The sequence below is a fragment of the Rhinopithecus roxellana genome, chromosome 14, assembly GCF_007565055.1.
Source record: "Rhinopithecus roxellana isolate Shanxi Qingling chromosome 14, ASM756505v1, whole genome shotgun sequence".
NCBI lineage: Eukaryota > Metazoa > Chordata > Mammalia > Primates > Cercopithecidae > Rhinopithecus > Rhinopithecus roxellana.
The window spans coordinates 130468246-130490022 of record NC_044562.1 but is presented as its reverse complement, the minus strand read 5'-3'; the positions used below and the strand labels follow the sequence as shown (position 1 = coordinate 130490022).

At 38.7% G+C, this 21777-nt stretch overlaps 1 protein-coding gene across 1 annotated transcript in view; it reads right to left on the bottom strand.

Moving 5' to 3' along the window:
* LOC104673357 (thrombospondin type-1 domain-containing protein 7B-like) overlaps positions 1-21777 on the bottom strand; it is a 327106-nt gene that overhangs the window by 27411 nt on the left and 277918 nt on the right. The window contains exon 11 of the mRNA XM_030916127.1: positions 13018-13163. Coding sequence (XP_030771987.1) covers positions 13018-13163 — 146 coding nt within the window. The remainder of the gene's footprint in view (positions 1-13017; positions 13164-21777) is intronic.

Genomic DNA, 21777 nt, shown 5'->3' with positions numbered 1-21777 from the left:
ACCAGCCATCGCAAAAACTTGGCAAAATGTAAAGACCATCGAGGCTAGGAAGAAACTGCATCAACTAACGAGCAAAATAACCAGTTAATATCATAATGGCAGGATCAAGTTCACACATAACAATATTAACCTTAAATGTTAATGGACTAAATGCTCCAATTAAAAGACACAGACTGGCAAACTGGATAAAGAGTCAAGACCCATCAGTCTGCTGTACTCAGGAGACCCATCTCACATGCAGAGACATACATAGGCTCAAAATAAAGGGATGGAGGAAGATCTACCAAGCAAATGGAGAACAAAAAAAAGCAGGGGTTGCAATCCTAGTCTCTGATAAAACAGACTTTAAACCATCAAAGATCAAAAGAGACAAAGAAGGCCATTACATAATGGTAAAGGGATCAATTCAACAGGAAGAGCTAACTCTCCTAAATATATATGCACCCAATACAGGAGCACCCAGATTCATAAAGCAAGTCCTTAGAGACTTACAAAGAGACTTAGACTCCCATACAATAATAATGGGAGACTTCAACACTCCGCTGTCAACATTAGACAGATCAACGAGACAGAAAGTTAACAAGGATATCCAGGAATTGAACTCATCTCTGCACCAAGCGGACCTAATAGACATCTATAGAACTCTCCACCCCAAATCAACAGAATATACATTCTTCTCAGCACCACATCGCACTTATTCCAAAATTGACCACATAATTGGAAGTAAAGTACTCCTCAGCAAATGTAAAAGAACAGAAATTATAACAAACTGTCTCTCAGACCACAGTGCAATCAAACTAGAACTCAGGACTAAGAAACTCAATCAAAACCGCTCAACTACATGGAAACTGAACAACCTGCTCCTGAATGACTACTGGGTACATAACGAAATGAAAGCGGAAATAAAGATGTTCTTTGAAACCAATGAGAACAAAGATACAACATACCAGAATCTCTGGGACACATTTAAAGCAGTGTGTAGAGGGAAATTTATAGCACTAAATGCCCACAAGAGAAAGCAGGAAAGATCTAAAATTGACACTCTAACATCACAATTAAAAGAACTAGAGAGGCAAGAGCAATCACATTCAAAAGCTAGCAGAAGGCAAGAAATAACTAAGATCAGAGCAGAACTGAAGGAGATAGAGACACAAAAAACCCTCCAAAAAATCAATGAATCCAGGAGTTGGTTTTTTGAAAAGATCAACAAAATTGACAGACCGCTAGCAAGGCTAGTAAAGAAAAAAAGAGAGAGGAATCAAATAGATGCAATAAAAAATGATAAAGGGGATATCACCACTGACCCCACAGAAATACAAACTACCATCAGAGAATACTATAAACGCCTCTACGCAAATCAACTAGAAAATCTAGAAGAAATGGATAATTTCCTGGACACTTACACTCTCCCAAGGCTAAACCAGGAAGAAGTTGAATCCCTGAATAGACCAATAGCAGGCTCTGAAATTGAGGCAACAATTAATAGCCTACCCACCAAAAAAAGTCCAGGACCAGATGGATTCACAGCTGAATTCTACCAGAGGTACAAGGAGGAGCTGGTACCATTCCTTCTGAAACTATTCCAATCAATAGAAAAAGAGGGAATCCTCCCTAACTCATTTTATGAGGCCAACATCATCCTGATACCAAAGCCTGGCAGAGACACAACAAAAAAAGAGAATTTTAGACCAATATCCCTGATGAACATTGATGCAAAAATCCTCAATAAAATACTGGCAAACCGGATTCAGCAGCACATCAAAAAGCTTATCCACCATGATCAAGTGGGCTTCATCCCTGGGATGCAAGGCTGGTTCAACATTCGCAAATCAATAAACGTAATCCAGCATATAAACAGAACCAAAGACAAGAACCACATGATTGTCTCAATAGATGCAGAAAAGGCTTTTGACAAAATTCAACAGCCCTTCATGCTAAAAACGCTCAATAAATTCGGTATTGATGGAACATACCTCAAAATAATAAGAGCTATTTATGACAAACCCACAGCTAATATCATACTGAATGGGCAAAAACTGGAAAAATTCCCTTTGAAAACTGGCACAAGACAGGGATGCCCTCTCTCACCACTCCTATTCAACATAGTGTTGGAAGTTCTGGCTAGAGCAGTCAGGCAAGAGAAAGAAATCAAGGGTATCCAGTTAGGAAAAGAAGAAGTCAAATTGTCCCTGTTTGCAGATGACATGATTGTATATTTAGAAAACCCCATTGTCTCAGCCCAAAATCTCCTTAAGCTGATAAGCAACTTCAGCAAAGTCTCAGGATACAAAATCAATGTGCAAAAATCACAAGCATTCTTATACACCAGTAACAGACAAGCAGAGAGCCAAATCAGGAATGAACTTCCATTCACAATTGCTTCAAAGAGAATAAAATACCTAGGAATCCAGCTTACAAGGGATGTCAAGGACCTCTTCAAGGAGAACTACAAACCACTGCTCAGTGAAATCAAAGAGGACACAAACAAATGGAAGAACATACCATGCTCATGGATAGGAAGAATCAATATCGTGAAAATGGCCATACTCCCCAAGGTTATTTATAGATTCAATGCCATCCCCATCAAGCTACCAATGACTTTCTTCACAGAATTGGAAAAAACTGCTTTAAAGTTCATATGGAACCAAAAAAGAGCCCGCATTGCCAAGACAATCCTAAGTCAAAAGGACAAAGCTGGAGGCGTCACGCTACCTGACTTCAAACTATACTACAAGGCTACAGTAACCAAAACAGCATGGTACTGGTACCAAAACAGAGATATAGACCAATGGAACAGAACAGAGTCCTCAGAAATAATACCGCACATCTACAGCCATCTGATCTTTGACAAACCTGAGAGAAACAAGAAATGGGGAAAGGATTCCCTATTTAATAAATGGTGCTGGGAAAATTGGCTAGCCATAAGTAGAAAGCTGAAACTGGATCCTTTCCTTACCCCTTATACGAAGATTAATTCAAGATGGATTAGAGACTTAAATGTTAGACCTAATACCATAAAAACCCTAGAAGAAAATCTAGGTAGTACCATTCAGGACATAGGCATGGGCAAGGACTTCATGTCTAAAACACCAAAAGCAACGGCAGCAAAAGCCAAAATTGACAAATGGGATCTAATTAAACTAAAGAGCTTTTGCACAGCAAAAGAAACTACCATCAGAGTGAACAGGCAACCTACAGAATGGGAGAAAATTTTTGCAACCTACTCATCTGACAAAGGGCTAATATCCAGAATCTACAAAGAACTCAAACAAATATACGAGAAAAAAACAAACAACCCCATCAAAAAGTGGGGAAAGGATATGAACAGACATTTCTCAAAAGAAGATATTCATACAGCCAACAGACACATGAAAAAATGCTCATCATCACTGGCCATCAGAGAAATGCAAATCAAAACCACAATGAGATACCATCTCACACCAGTTAGAATGGCAATCATTAAGAAGTCAGGAAACAACAGGTGTTGGAGAGGATGTGGAGAAATAGGAACACTTTTACACTGTTGGTGGGATTGTAAACTAGTTCAACCATTATGGAAAACAGTATGGCAATTCCTCAAGGATCTAGAACTAGATGTACCATATGACCCAGCCATCCCACTACTGGGTATATACCCAAAGGATTATAAATTAGTCTACTACAAAGACACATGTACACGTATGTTTATTGCGGCACTATTCACAATAGCAAAGACTTGGAATCAACCCAAATGTCCATCTGTGACAGACTGGATTAAGAAAATGTGGCACATATACACCATGGAATACTATGCAGCCATAAAAAAGGATGAGTTTGCGTCCTTTGTAGGGACATGGATGCAGCTGGAAACCATCATTCTTAGCAAACTATCACAAGAAGAGAAAACCAAACACCGCATGTTCTCACTCATAGGTGGGAACTGAACAATGAGATCACTTGGACTCGGGAAGGGGAACATCACACACTGGGGTCTATCATGGGGAGGGGGGAGGGGGGAGGAGGGAGGGATTGCATTGGGGAGTTATACATGATATAAATGATGAATTGATGGGTGCTGACGAGTTGATGGGTGCAGCACACCAACATGGCATAAGTATACATATGTAACAAACCTGCACGTTATGCACATGTACCCTAGAACTTAAAGTATAATAAAAAAAAAAAAAAAAAAAAAAAAAAAAAAAAAAAAAAAAAAAATAAACAAAACTGACAAATCTTTAGCTAGAGACAAATCTTTAGCTAGACTAAGAAAAAAGAAGACCCGGCCGGGCGCGGTGGCTCAAGCCTGTAATCCCAGCACTTTGGGAGGCCGAGACGGGCGGATCACGAGGTCAGGAGATCGAGACCATCCTGGCTAACACGGTGAAACCCCGTCTCTACTAAAAAACACAAAAAACTAGCCGGGCGAGGTGGTGGGCGCCTGTAGTCCCAGCTACTCGGAGGCTGAGGCAGGAGAATGGCATAAACCCGGGAGGCGGAGCTTGCAGTGAGCTGAGAACCGGCCACTGCACTTCAGCCCGGGCAACAGAGCGAGACTCCGTCTCAAAAAAAAAAAAAAAAAAAAAAAAAAAAAAAAAAAAAAAAAAGAAGAAGACCCAAATAAATAATATTAGAACCCCAAAAAGGGACATAAAAACTGAGTCGACAGAAATACAAATAATCATTACAGTATATTATGAGCAACTACATGCCAACAATTTGAAAAACTTAGACTAAATTGATAAATTCCTGGACATATACAACCTATCAAGATTGAACCAGGAAGAAATAGAAAAGTCAACAAACAAATAACAAGAAAGAATGATACACTGTATGCAGGAATGATACTGCATGCAAGAACGATACACTGTATGCAGGAATAACATGTAACTTTAACAGAAGCAAGAACAAAAACCATATGATCATTTCAATAGATGCTGAAAAGCATTTGATAAAATTCGATATCCCTTTATGATAGAAACTCTAGATAAATTAGATATAGAAGGAAAAAGAACTCAAAATAGTAAAGATTTCATATGACAAACCCACAGCTAACATTGTATTGAATGGAGAAATCTGGAAAGCCTTTGCTCTAAGTTTTGGAACAAGACAAGGATGCCTACTGTTACCACATAACACTGGAAGTCTTAGCCATAACAATTAGTCAAGAGAAGGAAATAAAGACATCTAAGTTGGAAAGGAAGAAGTCAAATTAGCCTTGTTTGCAGATGATATGATCTTATACTTACAAAAACCTAAAGGCTCTACTAGAAAACTCTTGTAACTGATAAAAGAATTAAGTAAAGTTGCAGGATACAAAATCAACATACAAAAATCAGTAGAATTATATACACCAACAGTGACCAACCTGAAAAATAAATCAAGAATGCAATCTCATTTGCAATAGCTATGAAGGATATGAAATAACTGCAAATCAATTTAACCAAAAAAAGTGAAAGATCTATACAAGGAAAAGCATAAAACGCTAATGAAAGTAATTGAAGATGATATATGAAAATGGAAAGATATTCTATGCACATGAATTGGAAGAACTAGTATTACTAAAATGATGATACTTCCCAAAGCAATTTACAGATTTAGTGCAACCCGCATCAAAATACCAAAGATATTCATCACATACGTAGAAAAAAATCATAAAATGTATATGGAACTCAAAATATCAAAGTAGTGGCATAATCAGGGCTCACTAGGACCTCGACCTCTCAGACTCAAGCCATCTTCCCACCTCAGTTTCCCGAGTATCTGGGACGAGAGGAATCCACCACAACATCTGGTTAACTTTTTTTAAAAAAAAATTTTAGTAGAGATGAGGTCTCACTATGTTACCCAAATTGGTCTCAAACTCCTGAGCTTAAGGGATTCTCCCACCTCAGCCTCCCCAAGTGCTGGAATTACAGGCATTAGCCACTGTGCCCAGCTGGAACTCAAAATATCTTGAATAGCCAAAGAAATCCTGAGCAAAAAGAACAATGCTGAAAGCATCACACTACCTGACTGCAAAACATACTACAAACCTGTAATAGGCAAATCAGCATGGCACTGGCAAAAATCAGACACTTAGACAAATGAAACAAAATAAAAAACTCAGACTTATATGCATGATAAACCCCAGATTTATATTCATGCATTTATAGCCAACTCATTTTTGACAAAAGTGCCAAGAACATGCAGTGGGGAAAGCATAGTCTCTTCAATAAATATTACTGGGAAAACTGGATAAGCATATGCAGCAGAATAAAACTGGTCCTCTCTCAATATACATGAAAATCAAATCAGAATGTATTAAAGTCGTAAACCTAAGAACTGAAACTTTGAAACTACTAGAAGAAAACAACTTTGGGAAAATGCTCCAGAATATTGGTCTGGGAAAAGATTTTTTTTTCTTGCGTGTAAGGTATCAAAGCACTGGCAATCAAAGCAAAAATAGACAAATGCCATTACAACAAGCTAAAAAGCTTCTGCATAGCAAACAATCAAAAAGTGAAGGGACAACCAACAGAATGGGAGAAAATGTTTGCAAACTACCCATGTGACAAGGAATAAATAACCAGAATAAATAAATAGTTCAAAGAATTCAATAGCAAAAAAAAAAAACAAATAATCTAATTTTAAAATGGGCAAAAGACCTGAGTAGACATTTCTCAAAAGAAGACATGCAAATAGCCAACTGCCATATGAAAAAAAAATGTTCAACATTAGTAATTATCAGAAAAATGCAAATCGAAAGCATAATGGGATATAATCATACTCCAGCTAAAATGGCTATTATAAAAAAGAGAGGTAATAATAGATGCTGGTGAGGATGTAGACAAAGGGGAACCCTTGAATACTGTTGGTGGGAATTTAAATTAGTACAGCCATTATGGAAAACTGTATGGAGTTTCCTCAAAAAACTAAAAATAGAAGTATCATATACAGAAATTCTACTACTGAATACATACACACACAAATATATATATATATATATATACACACACACACATACATACTCAAGGGAGAGAGGTCAGTAAATTGAAGAGACAACTGCACTGCCATGTTTATTGCAGCACAATTCACAACAGTCAAACTATGGAATCAACCTAAGTGCACATCAATGGATGAATGGATAAAGAACACGTGGCATAATGTATACAAATGGACTATTACTCAACCATAAGAAAGAATAAAATCCTGTCATTTGCAGAAACATAAATGGAACTGGAGTTTATTAAGTGAAATAAGCCAAACACAGAAAGACAAATATCGTATGTTCTCACTCATACGTGGAAGCTAAAAAGGTGGATCTCATAAAGAGAGAGTTAAGATTGATAGTTACCAGAGGCAAGGAACGCTAGGGGTGAGGGGGGATGAAGAGAGGTCGATTAATGGGTACAAATATATAGTTTGATAAAAGAAATAAAACCCAGTATTTGATAGATCAGTAGGGTGACTATAGCTTACAATAATCTACTGTATATTTCAAAATGGCTAGAAGAGAATAATTTGAGTTGTTCTAGCATATAGGAAAATATATAAGGTAATGGATATCCCAGTTACACTGAGTTGATATTTACAAATTATATGAATATACTAAGTTATCACATATACCTGAAAAATATATACATCTATTATGTATCAAAAATATAGTTCTAAAATAAACAAATAAATAAAATTCTGTCAGGCACTCATGAGATGAGTATCTTCGATTTTAGTCAGGTGTTCATACTTCAAAGAAGTCTATTAGATATTTGGATAACTTCAGTTGATAGCTCTGTTTTCACATAGATATTCCAGAAAACAGAGTCCAAGGCAAACCTTTTACACTAAGAAGCAATCCCAGTATGACTAGAGTAGTAATAAAAGATAACTGAAGCAGGAAAGGAGAGGAAGCTAACATGAGGTAGTGTGTTACCAAGCTGACCTTGGCTTCACAAACAAGCACAGCTGGTTTCTTGGCTACCCACATGATCTTCCAAACAGGTCATGGGGTATCACCATGTCTTGTCTCAGTACCATTCATGAAGAGCAGAGAGGAAAGGAAAGAAAGTAGAGACATTTAAATGTCAACAACTCCTAGGATCCAGTTCTTATTGATCAACGGTCATTTTAGGAAGTCTTAACCCTCTGTAATTCCAAGTCATGTTACTCAGCTTCCACTAAGTCCAGAAGTTGGTGGAAGAGCTAGAGGCTTGGTGATTATTGCTGCTGCTGTGGATGCTAAGACAAAGAAGAAAAGTGAAGGTGGGAGCAAGAGACAAAACAAGAGGGAGAATAGGAGAAGTGAGTGAGTGAGACAGAGAGATCAGAGTAGGGACTCAGGCCTTAAAACTTCCCAGCCTTTTTGCACCTCTGTTGCTGCAGTCAGGTATGCTACATGCTACAATCCATTATTAGATGACAGTCTGACAACTATGCACTTGAAAACTGAGTGTCCTCTCCTTGTGCCTCTTCCCCTGCAGGACTCCCAAACTGCATTGTCTAGATTTTAGAGCTGCTATGGCTCTTGCAGAGGCAGGAGTAAAGAAGGACAAGGTGGCCCGGTAAAGCAGTCATGACAGTGTTTCAGGCCATGGAGCAAGTGATCCGTGGGCTGACGGGTCAGTTGGGCATCAGCCATGCCAAGGTACCATGACAGCAGCTGCTGGGCATCAAGGGAAGGTCACGGATAAGCTGCTGGAGGGTGCAGGGTGGTATAGAATGGCTGCTCATAAAGCTTCTTAACATAGGGAAGTTGTGATTTAAAGACATACTGGCACAAAAGAAAAAGTGCAACTTGGAGGAGATGAAGTAGCAACTTTAAAGAATCTGAGTAGTCACATAAATTAGGGACACTGTACCTTCTTTTAAAGATGTGTTAAAAGGATTATGATTTATTTATCTAAGATAGTCTCTTAGTCTGTTCACGTTGCAATAATAAAATACCTTAGATTGGGTAATTTATAAACAATGGAAATTTATTGCCCATGGTTCTGGAAGCTGCAAAATCCTAGATCAAGGTACCATTGAAGTGCTTCTTCTTCTTCTTCTTCTTTTTATTGAGACGGAGTGTCACTTTGTTACCTAAGCTGGAGTGCAGTGGGGCAATCTCAGCTCACTGCAACTTCTGCCTCCCAGGTTCAGGTGGTTCTCCTGCCTCAGCCTCCTGAGTAGCTCAGATTACAGGCACATGCCACCACACTCAGCTATTTTTTTAAAATTTGTGGTAGAGACAGGGTTTCATCATGTTGTTCAGGCTGGTCTCGAACTTCTGATCTCAAGTGATTCACCCTACTCGGCCTTCCAAAGTTCTGGGATAACAGGTGTGAGCCACCACGCCCCACCTGAAGAGTTTAAATGAGAGCCAGGTCCTCATAGATGGTGACTTCTGGGTGTTCTCAAATGGTGCAAAGGAAGAAGAAGCTCCTTCAGGCCTCTTTTATGAGGACAATAATACCATTCATGAGGGTGGAGCCCTTGTGCCCTTATCACCTTCCAAGAACTCCACCTTTGAATTCCATCACATTGGGGGTGGTTTCAACATGTGAGTTTGGAGGAAGCACAAACATTCAGACCACAGCACAGTCATTCCCACATTTGTTTTATCAGTATTTCAGAATTGCTCTAATAATTTCTATGCCTGTTATGAAACTGTCCCAAAAAAGCACCATAATTTTACATCTAAATGCATTTTTTGGAGATAAGTGGAAGTTCAAAATCAATTCATAGATTTATTCAAAGCAAATATTCTAGTAAATGTTTATTCCCTAGAGTGAAAAACAGTAGGTATAAATTATTCCAGGGAAGGGCGGGCTCACTTATAACTTATTATTCCAGATGATAGATTCATGGTAGAATTGTCTAGGTGTATGTTTTACTGTGGAGTATCAGACTTTGTGTACTTGGAAAGAAGAGTTTAAAGATACTGCAACATGCATGAAACTTGAAAGTTTTGAAAGTACTGATATATGGACACTTAGGTAAAATATGTAGCTTATTAAAGTGTTTTTTTTTTTTAACACACCATGAGACAGAATGTGAGGAAATAACCAGAAACAAACTTATGCTACAGATCACTTTAAAATCCAAGACAAATAACACTGTGCTCCTAGTGTGTATCTTGGGATCAGTCCATCTTCAACCTTAATCGCTTATACCTTTGACAACAACAGTCACAATGTGAAGAGAAATCAGCATCAGAATTAATAATTTCAGTCACAAAGCAAACATTCACTCACCCACAGTCAAGAGATTTTACACACAAGGGCCTGAAATTAGACCCAGGCTTCTAAGAGAAAGACTGTAAATGGCACAGGTTCTCTCACTAACTCTCCATTGCCTAGAGTATTAATAGAGGTTTTGTATACAATGAATTGGCATTACTGCCTGATGTGAATAGGCAGATGGTGCCTATAATCATAATCATAGTTTTAATAAAAATTATAATACTAACTATAACTATGGCGCTCTTAACTTAGGTCTATTACTATGCAAAGTACTTTGTACAACTTATCTAATTCCTGCCCACATAACCAGCAAAATAGGTACTACTGCTACCCCCACTACATAAAAAAGAAAACAGATGTTTGGAGAGTTTATAGACTTGGCCAGAAATGCAGAAAAATGGACAGAACCATGACCAAAATTAGGGCTGCTAGACTCCAGAATCTGAGCTCCTCAAGCAGATTTATGAGCATATGGTGTATATGTGTTAGCAGCTGAGAAACTTGGGAAGAGTTAGAAAATGCTAAAAAAGAAAGTGATGCCTGAGGATAAATACTTCCCTTTTCACAGAAGATACTGGCAGAATTGGCACATCCACTGTGCCCCACGCGAGTTTCTTTTATTATGGGTTGATACTTGTGAAGGCAAGCAGCCACCTAAATATCATCACCACCCTCATTGAATGAGCTCCCAACTTGTGTCTGGCGGGCAAGGACATGCTAGGACAAGAGGAAGCACAAATGCAGCTGTAGAAAGATGTTTTTCCTTTGTGTAAAAAGGCCCACATGCATTTTGATCAGTAATGTTAAAAATCCAGCTTATATATAAATTTAAGTATAGTAAAATTTTTAAAAAGATATGGTGTTACCTATCTCACAAAGAGTTAACAATTAGGCTGCAGGAAAAGTAGGAATGTAGCTGGAAGTCAGGAAAAACTCAGCTTAGATATTGTCATGATTCCCTTTCTCCTGCACCTCTGCTTTACTTTGTGTCATTTTCGGTGTGCTTTTTGCTTTGGAGTGACTAACTTCATCTATAAGGTAGAACAATGTGGCCACTAAGAGCTTCTGATTACAGTATCTTGGAATGAGATCAATTCCACTTTAAATTATTGGGGAAGAATGCTGATTGGCACTGTTTGGACAAGTGCCCACCCTAGAATAATTAACTATAGACTTGTTATTGAAGGTTTTGCATAGATTAAGTCTAGCTCCAGAGTTTCTTCCCAAGTGGAAGTGTCAGTGAACGGGACTCACTCTATCTAGAAATCTGAGGCAACTCTGAAGTTTCTGGAAGCACAAACCAATCCCCTGCTCTGGTGGGTCTCCAGAAGTCTTGTCAGGGCTTTCAAGACTAGGTATTTCCAATAGATGCCATAACCCTCCACCCATCACCAGCACCACTACAGAGAATGACCACCACCTACCACTCTTGTCCTTATTGCTTTTGCAAAAGCTCTACATTTGACAGCAAAACACTGCATTTGGCATTTTCCTATAATATTCCTATGGAACAAGTTGGTAGACTTGCCTATCAAAGATATAGATTCCTGACACCTGAGAAGATAAAAGAGAAAGTGCCCCAAACAGGTAAGGTACAGTAGTAGTTGTATTTCTGGTAAGACTTGGAGTGTGGACATTGTCTGTTCTCTGTCTCTCTGTCTCTCCCTCCCTCCCATCCTTTGTCCTCGCTCTTCTTCCTAATGTTCAACTTTCCTCTCCCTTTCCCTGAAATGGCTTCCTAAATTCCTTGAGCTTATTTTCTCTATTCTGTCAAAGCAGTCCCAATGATAAGGAGCAATATTCCTTCAATCTTTGTAAGTGAGTCCAAACAACATTTAAATATTGCTGAATACTTAGGAAAGAATTTAGACTAGTAGACAAAGTATTAATATTTAAAGCTATCAAGTTACTTCTGAATTGGTTAATTAGCACAGTTACCTTATTTTCTGTAAAAATGAGACTGAACAAATGTACCACGCATTTTTGTTCCTCTGGGACCTATTAAAATACATAGGCATTTAACTTCTGCAAGATAATAATGTTGCCTGACAATGTCATCCTGACAGGAACACTAAACATCTCTACGAGAATACTCTGCAGATTTCTTAATGCATAATCAAAATTATTGTTACCTAATTAAATTATGCTTTGCAACATGAACTGAAGGATAAACTACTAGGATAAGAAAGCAGGAAAAAGCAATGTGTTATTTCTTAAGCAAGAAGCCAGAGAGAAAATGCAGTAGAGGATCTTTGCTGATCTAGCAAAAGCTCTTGGTACGTGATATATTATGATGTTGTTAGGCTTTTATCTGTCAGGCCAATAAAAAAGTAATCATTGAGGAAAATGTAGTAACCATGGTTCACGTAATAATGTTAAAATATAACTTTTGTACACTTTTGGTTTTCTGCTCATATGCAAGATTTTGTCTAATCCTAAAAGTGCTTCTTTAAGAAATCTAAATTTCTTCAACAATCTAAAGCAAGCTATAGATTTTCACAGCATCAGGATTTTTGCCTAATTAAATAATACTTTGATATTCCCAACAAGCCAATAAAATAACAGAATTTTAAAGGATGCCAAGGAGATTGAAGGATCTGTGACCTGTCCTATTATAATCAGTGCTTAATGAATGGCTATTTATTATCCTATCGATATCACTCTGCATGAGGTTAAGCCATTTGATTGTATTTTTCCATGTTCTACATTGCATTAAAAATACATTGTGCCAGATCCCTGGTGCTGTGAAATTTATTCCATCAGTGCATAGGTTTGACCAGACAAGTGCTTTGAATATACTGATGAATATTTCTCTAACTGTCATTACATGACCTACCTCCAATTTACATGCAGACCAGTTGCCAAGGACCCAGCTGTAGCAGGGGGTCACTGGGCAGGTTTTCTGCTGGGTAAGCTCTGTGGGGCATGGCCGTCCTTCTCCTTGGGTTGGCATAATGATAAATCGAGTCCGGCTCATTCGACCTAAAATGATAAGGGAGATGTCAGCTTTTCAGTTAGTTTGGCTTGGAAAGGGACCTGAAGAACAGAATGTTGCCTTATACATGTAAGTCTTCATTTTAATAGACTGAACTCTGTCCTATCCCACTTTTAGTTTTTCTGTCATTTTCATTTAGAGTTCTACAGAGACGCAGGCTATCTAGGTTTTCACAATGCTTGAAGGATCTGAAATTCTGTCTTCTACTTCTTTTAGTCTTCAAAGTACAAACTTTCTATTGTTGCCAAGTAGACTGATCTTGTAAACATTGGTAGACTGTTAATTCATTTAATAAATATTTATTTATTAAGCTCTAGCATGATCAAGGCATCCTGTAGTGTGCTAGGGTAAAGTAAAATTGCCAGATGTATCTTCTACCATCAAAGACCTCATATTTTAAGACAGGATTACAAATATTAAACCCAAATAGTGAGCATTGCCTCTTCTGTGAGGCAATGAGCATAAACATGAACATAAGCAAGTAAGGCAAAAATCACACATAGTCCAAATTATCCCGAAAAATTCCCTAGGAAGGTGCTACCCCAAGGTCCCAATAGTGTCTTTCAATGAATTCAAAACAGATAATTTTTTCAGAGGTTTAGAACCAATTTCTTTCTTCACTGAGCACAAGATAAAGTTGTTGGCTTGGATGAAGGAACCAAGATGTGTAAAAAACATATGTGCAGATACCAGCCTCCTGTTCTGCAATGAAAGACAATTGATTAGTAAAACTGGCTCAGGAAACAGCAGTGCTCCCATATCATCTTCTGCCCCCTCCTAAGCATTAGGTCATCGGCTCATCAAGTGGAATAGTGATGGAATAACCTACATTATTGGTTTGTGCTTCTCTCTGTCTCTCTCTTGCACTCGTTCACTCTCACTCTCTCATTCCTACTCACTCTGGTTCTTTCTGATGAAGTACTCAGCACATATAATTTAATTACTACTAGTTATTTATGAATATGATGGACTCCCAATGTTGTTATAAAGTTAATTATGTAATTGCATTTGTGATAAATGTTAAAAGAAAAACAGGGTTCTGTGGAAGCATGAATTAGAATGGCAGCCCATTTTGAGAAGGAACCAGAGATCACTGCCATGAGCAGTGGAACTTTAAGTAGAAATCTGAAAAGATGCAAGTCAGACATGATGTGCAGAGAGAATGGGCCACACAGAGCGAAGAGATGGTGAGGCACAAAGGATCACATGTCTGAGGACCTGACAGAAGCCAGTGCAGCTGGAGCAGAGAGTGACAGTGCAAAGGGCTTGAGAAAATGTTGTTAAAGCTATTACAAGCAGAGTCTTTTAGTTGATGTCAAAGATTCCACATTTATATCCTAAGAGAAATGGAAAGCTAGTGAGGACTTCACTTTTAGATAGAATTCACTTGAAAGCCCTGGATAGAAACAATTACAGATACCTTCAAGTTTAGTGATAAGTAAGGGTGACTCACACTTTCAAAGAACTAGACCTCTTACCGTCCACCAGAATATTATCATAGATTTGGTGGTAAACTAACTCTCTGAGAATATCCTTGAAGAAAACCAGGGGTTTCTAATCACTGGCTTCTAAATTCCTTAAGGTTTATACTTCCATGCCTAACATGGTACTTCACAGACATTAAGTAAAGTGGACTATATGTTTAATTTATATTTTCATACATTATTGATGTGATATTATGTTATATGCAAATATGTGATGATATAATAATATCAACACATTGATTGAGCTGGTACCATATGTTAGGCAATATTTTCAACACTTCATATGCATGGACTCATTTAATAGTGATAACAACCCAAGAGGAAAATTCTACTGTTCTCCCATATTATAGATGACAAAACTGGGGCTCGGAGAATTTAAGTCACTTGTTTGGGTTTAAAAAAACAAACAAAGTAGGCTGCAGAACAAGATTCAAAGCAGTTTTACTCTAGTAGTTACTTCATTAGTCATGCTGCTGGGTAGACATGAGCAAGACAGTAAAGACAGCTACCCAGTTAAGTCTTTTTGCAGGAGACACACAAGGAAGTTTAGATGGTAGTTGTATTAATTCATTTTCATGCTGCTGATAAGACATACCCAAGACTGAGAAGAAATAGAGGTTCAATTAGACTTATGGTTCCACATGGCTGGGGAGGCCTCAGAATCATGGTGGGAGGTGAAAGGCACTTCTTACATGGCAGCGGCAAGAGAAAAATGGGGAAGAAGCAAAAGCGGAAACCCCTCAGATGAGATAAACCCATCAGATCTCATGACTTATTCACAATTACAAGAATAGCATGGGAAAGACCGGCCCCCATGATTCAGTTACCTCCCCCTGGGTCCCTCCTATGACACATGGGAATTCTGGAGATACAATTCAAGTTGAGATTTGGGTGGGGACACAACCAAACCATATTATTCTGCCCCTGGCCCCTCCAAATCTCATGTCTTCATATTTCAAAACCAATCATGGCTCCCCAACAGTTCCCCAAAGTCTTAACTCATTTCAGCATTATCCCAAAAGTCCACAGTCCAAAGTCTCATCTGAGACAAGGCAAGTCCCTTCTGCTTATGAGCCTGTAAAATCAAAAGCAAGCTAGTTGCTTCCTAGATACAATAAAGGTATGGGTATTGGATAAATACAGCCATTCCAAATGGAGAACTTGGCAAAAATAAAGGGGTTACGTGGCCCAAGCAAGTCCAAAATTCAGTGGGGCAGTCAAATTTTAAAGCTCCAAAATGATCTCCTGTGACTCCAGGTCTCAATTTCACTTATTCACTAATGCAAAAGGTGGGTTCCCATGGTCTTGGGCAGTTCCATCCCTGTGGCTTTGCAGGGTACAGCCTCCCTCTTGCTTGCTTTCATGGGCTAGCGTTGAGTGTCTGCAGCTTTTCCAGGCACATGGTGCAAACTGTCAGTGGATCCACCATTCATGGGGATGGAGAACGATGGCCCTCTTCTCACAGCTCCACTAGGCAGCATCCCACTAGGGACTGTATGTGGGGGCTCCAACCCATGTTTCCCTTCCGCACTGCCCTAGCAGAGGTTCTCCATGAGGGCCCTGCCCCTGCAGCAAACCTTTGCCTGGGCATCCAGGCATTTCCATATATCTTCTGAAATCCAGGCAGAGGTTCACAAACCTCAATTCTTGACTTCTTTGCACCCGCAAGCTCAACGCCACATGGAAGCTGCCAAGGCTTGGGGCTTCCACCCTCTGAAGCCACAGCCCGAGCTTTATGTCCCGCCCTTTCAGCCATAGCTGGAGCAGCTGGGACACAGGGCGCCAAGTCCCTAGGCTACACACATCATGGGGACCCTGGGCCTGGCCAACAAAACCACTTTTCCTGCTGGGCCTCCAGGCTGTGATGGGAGGGCCTGCCGTGAGGTTCTCTGACATGCCGTGAAGACATTTTCCCCTTGGTCTTGGAAATTAACATTAGAGTCCTTGCTACTTATGCAAATTTCTGCAGCTGGCTTGAATTTCTCCTCAAAAAAATATGGCTTTTTCTTTTCTACTGCATCATCAGGCTGCGAATTTTTCTAAACTTTTATGCTCTTTCTGTTTTAAAATGGAATGCTTTTAACAGCACCCAAGTCACATCTTGAATGCTTTGCTGCTTAGAAATTTCTTCCACGAGGTACCCTAAATCATCTCTCTGAAGTTCGAAGTTTCACAAATCTCTAGAGCAGGGGCAAAATGCCACCAGTCTCTTTGCTAAAACATAGCAAGAGTCACCTTTGCTCTAGTTCCCAACGAGCTCCTCATCTCCATCTGAGACCACCTCAGCCTGAACTTTATTGTTGTTATCACTATCAGCATTTTTGTCAAAGCCATTCTACACATCTCTAGGAGGTTCAGAACTTTCCCACATTTTCCTGTCTTCTTCTGAGCCCTCCAAACTGTTCCAACCACTGCCTGTTACCTACTTCCAAAGTCGCTTCCACATTTTTGGGTATCTTTCTAGCAGCGCCCCAATGTACTGGTATCAATTTACTGTATTAATCTGTTTTCACACTGCTGATAAAGACATAACCAAGTCTGGGAAGAAAAAGATGTTTAATTGGACTTACAGTTCCATGTGGCTGGGGAGGCCTCAGAATCATGGTGGGAAGTGAAAGTCACTTCTTACATGGCAGTAACAAGAGAAAAATGAGGAAGAAGCAAAAGCAGAAACCCCTGATAAACCCATCAGATCTTGTGAGACTTATTCACTATCATGAGAATAGCACAGGAAAGACTGGCCCCCATGATTCAATTACCTCCCCCTGGGTCCCTCCTACAACACATGGGAATTCTGGGAGATATAATTCAAATTGAGATTTGGTTAGGAACACAGCCAAACCATATCAGTGGTAAAATTTCTTTCAGTGATAATATAGGCAAGGGCTCATTCTGCAACCCCAGGCACGGAGCTCTTGCGTGGAGTGTATATGTTTACACAGATGTTCTTCCCAGAATCACTCAAATCATACAGGTCAGATGTCATTCACATCAAATGTTGTCCCTGCCAGATGAACACATTTGGCACAAGATTTCACATTCAGTTTTGCTTAAATACTCTTCAAGTTTTATAATAACTTTAATGTTTATTCTCTTGACTGAAATACCTATTATCCTAATGTCTTTATAATTGCAGGCTGTGCCATCCATCTTTGTAAGGATAATGACAATGTGGTGTCACCTTTATCGCAGCCAAAGAGGCTCTATTTCATTATAACCAAATAACTTCCAGTTTGTCTTGAATTGATGGCATGCTGAGGGCCAGTACTATAGAACCATTTTATTTATTTCCATTAAGGTGACAGATAAGTTTTGCTGGACATAAAGGTAGAGAAAATCTAATAAATGCAAAAGAAAAAAAATGATGCTATTACTTTTTAAAATAATGAAGTCTCAAGACCATTTATCGGAAGCACAGCCGTATGATTTCTCTAGCTTTTGGTATCCAAACACAAAGAGAAGATTTCCAAACAATGCCTATTACTTCCAAGAATAATTTTTGAAACCAAGGAACATATAGTAAATCTGTATTTTGATGTATTTTGTGTTTAATTGGTTCATGTTAAAGTTCAACAAAAAATATTGCTAGTAAATGCATGCAAGTGTAAGAGAAAATTACTGGACCTGATACTTCTGTTGGGTAATTGTTATCTCTATGTTTCTTCTTCTATTTAGGTCAGGGATGTTTTGATTGTATGAGTTAAAGAACCAAAAATTTATCCCTCAAATAAAAAAATGTGGATGTTCTCAATAAAGGGGCCTGCCACCTCCCAGGGTAGTGGTCAAGTATTACTTGAGATGCCAGATCTCAGAAAGGATGGAATATTCAACCAAGCAGCTATCTCTCAGCAATAATTATTCCATCAAGAACTCCGAACAGCAGGAGCCGGAAGGAATTGTTTTGGCAATGATGAGTTTTGATGGGAGAGAGAAAGCAGTGGAGGATGTGGTCAAATTAAAGGTAAAAGTATGGTGTGGTATGGAACATGAGAGAAAGAGAATTTGAAACTAGCTGATGTGCCAGGTACAGTGGCTCACGCCTGTAATCCCAGCATTTTGGGAGGTTGAGGAAGGGGCATTACTTGAATCCAAGAGTTCGAGACCAGCCTGGGCAGCAGAGCAAGACCTCATATCTATAGAAAAAAAATAGAAAACTAAGAAATAAACCTGATATATGGTGGAGACAGGCCTGGAATGGGCATTAAAAGTTTCTAGTTGGAAACAGTTCTCTCCAATTAACAACTAGTAAACGATATGACTACATGCAAGTACTTTAACTCCTCTGAGCATAAATTTTCTGTAAAATAAAACTAAGAATACAAAACACCTTTATTACTTGAAGATAATTCATGTTAGAAGCAAATGCCACTTAAAACTGAAGCTATTTTAAATGGGAATGAAATTATTTTAAATAAATAGTAATAAATATTTAAATGAGACTTTTTTCTGAAACTAAAAAGAATGGAAGTGGCTTTATTTCATCCAATATCCACAAGTATATATATTATGATTATAATTATATACTCATTATTAGGACAAATAATAAATTGGTCATTGATATTTCTTACATAATTTTATGACAGCTGTAAGAGACCTTGATGTTTCATAACTGACTTTCACAGCTTGAACATGAAGTCTTTGGCTGTTGAGTCAATGATCATCAGTTTTCCAAGGGCTCCCTTTAATCTTTGGTGTGAAGATCACTCCATATTGTATCCCCTTTGTGGTGGACACACATTTAATTTACAGCTAAAGATAGACCAACAAATCCCCTGATTTGCAATGACAGAACATGTGTGTAAATGGAGAAAGCTTGTTGACTGGGTAAAGGTTCTGTAAATGATAAGTTTATTCATGAATATTTTGATGTTATGAGGGGTTTGATGTTATGAGCTGTCTGTGGAATTCACAATAATGTGGATTCAGGTGAAGAATATCAGATGATGAGGGATGCCTGGATATATGTCACATAGGTTATACAAATAAACAGTACTATATAAAAGCAGCTCACAAGGGGTTGGGCACAGTAGCTCATGCCTGTAATCCCAGCAGTTTGAGATGCCAAGACGGGCAGATGACGTGAGATCAGGAGTTCGAGACCAGCCTGACCAACATGGTAAAACCCCATTTCTATTAAAAATATAAAAATTAGCAGACATGGTAGAGTATACTTATAAACTCAGCTATTTGGAGGTTGACACAGGAAGATTGCTTGAACCTGGAAAGCAGAGGTTGCAGTGAGCCAAGATCGCACCACTACACCATAGCCTGTGACTCCATCTAAACAAAACAAAACAAAACAAAACAAAAACTTGCGGAATATTTTAAATATAGTAAATGCTTTTATTTTTCTCTTCTTAAACATTTATTTATTTATTTATTTATTTATTTATTTTTTGAGTCGGAGTCTCGCTCTGTCGCCCAGGCTGGAGTGCAGTGGCGCGATCTCGGCTCACTGCAAACTCCGCCCCCCGGGTTCACGCTATTCTCCTGCCTCAGCCTCCTGAGTAGCCGGGACTACAGGCGCCCGCCACCACGCCCGGCTATTTTTTTTTTTTTTTTTTTTTTTTTGTATTTTTAGTAGAGATGGGGTTTCACCGTGTTAGCCAGGATGGTCTGGATCTCCTGACCTCGTGATCCGCCCGCCTCAGCCTCCCAAAGTGCTGGGGTTACAGGCATGAGCCACCGCGCCTGGCCTTAAACATTTATTTTTAACAAATACTCTCATATCAATTCCTAGAACTGGCCCTGAAACATGCCTGTAATGAGTACATAAAGCATGCTACCTGTGTCTCCTGTATTTTATTGGGCTTATTATATTAAATGCACAAAATTATAAAATACATAATTACTCAGCCAGGTCCCAACCCATCAAATCCCTTAACACTGTATCCTGGACTCTTTCTGTTCTCAGAGTAATAGTGAAGCTTGCTGCCATACATATCCTCCTGCTTTCAAAGTCAGAGGAGAAGAATTTCCTTGGAAACTCTCTGGACTTGTCTTGCTTGGGTTTGTGTTTTCCAATAACAGCATAAGACATGACAATAGGTATCAGCTGGGAACTAAATTCAATCATAAATATGGACAATATGCTGAATGAGCAATGCCCACTGAGATGAAGGAACAAAAGTTGCTTTCGATTCGTGCACTCATCAGGCTACAAAACAGAGAAAGACACTCCCTATAAAATATGTTTCCAGTTAAAAAAGACCTAAATCATGGTAGGGTAGATTTGCTATTTGCTAGTAATTCTCCTCTCTGAGCCTTTTCCTCTTTTTCCCTGGAGAATACTGGGACCTCATTATAAACAACATTGATATTAAGCTTATTATTATATGAGCAATAATCACTAGCAATGAAAGAAAAAGGATTGAATGGCAAGATCTTTAGAAATGGTATACAGGTTGTAGAAACAAAAACAGAAACAGAGGGGCCAATCCTAGTGACCGCATACAGGTTTAAAGCATATCAGACTAGATCATACTCCCACTTAACTACACAGTAGTCCAACTTCCCTCTTGAGGCTCCACTGACAAAGTAAATGTAGGAAATTTTAAGCAATTCAAACAAATCTCAAAACTGGTAAACATTTGTCAACGTATACACTTAGAAAAAGAAAGGAAGTCAAACGCAGTAATTCCCTATTCTGACCATATTTTCCAATCAAAGTAGCCAGTCACCATGCCTTATAGAGAGACATGCTGTAAACAACAATTCTTCTGTGGCCCTGACACATAGTCACTGAATGTACTGGAAATTATGGTTTTGATAGCTCCGGCCAATTTGGATACGGCCCAGGCAAAGTATATATGTAAGAGATAATGGAAAAGGAAATATAAGAATAACAGAGAGATTGCTGAAGATGGTTCCTATTGACTGGAAACAAACAGCTCATTGAATAAAATATCTGAGCAATTTACATAAATGTACCTATAAACTCCAGTGCACTGTAGATATATAAAAGCGATAATAGTAGTATATGAAGTAACTTTGAGCTTCCAGCATGTCTATGAATATCATTATTATTGGCTTGCTTTCCATCTGGACATTACTTCTTTTGAACATAAGTTAAATTTCCAAAGTTTATGCACAATCATTGACAGAAAATGGTCACCCA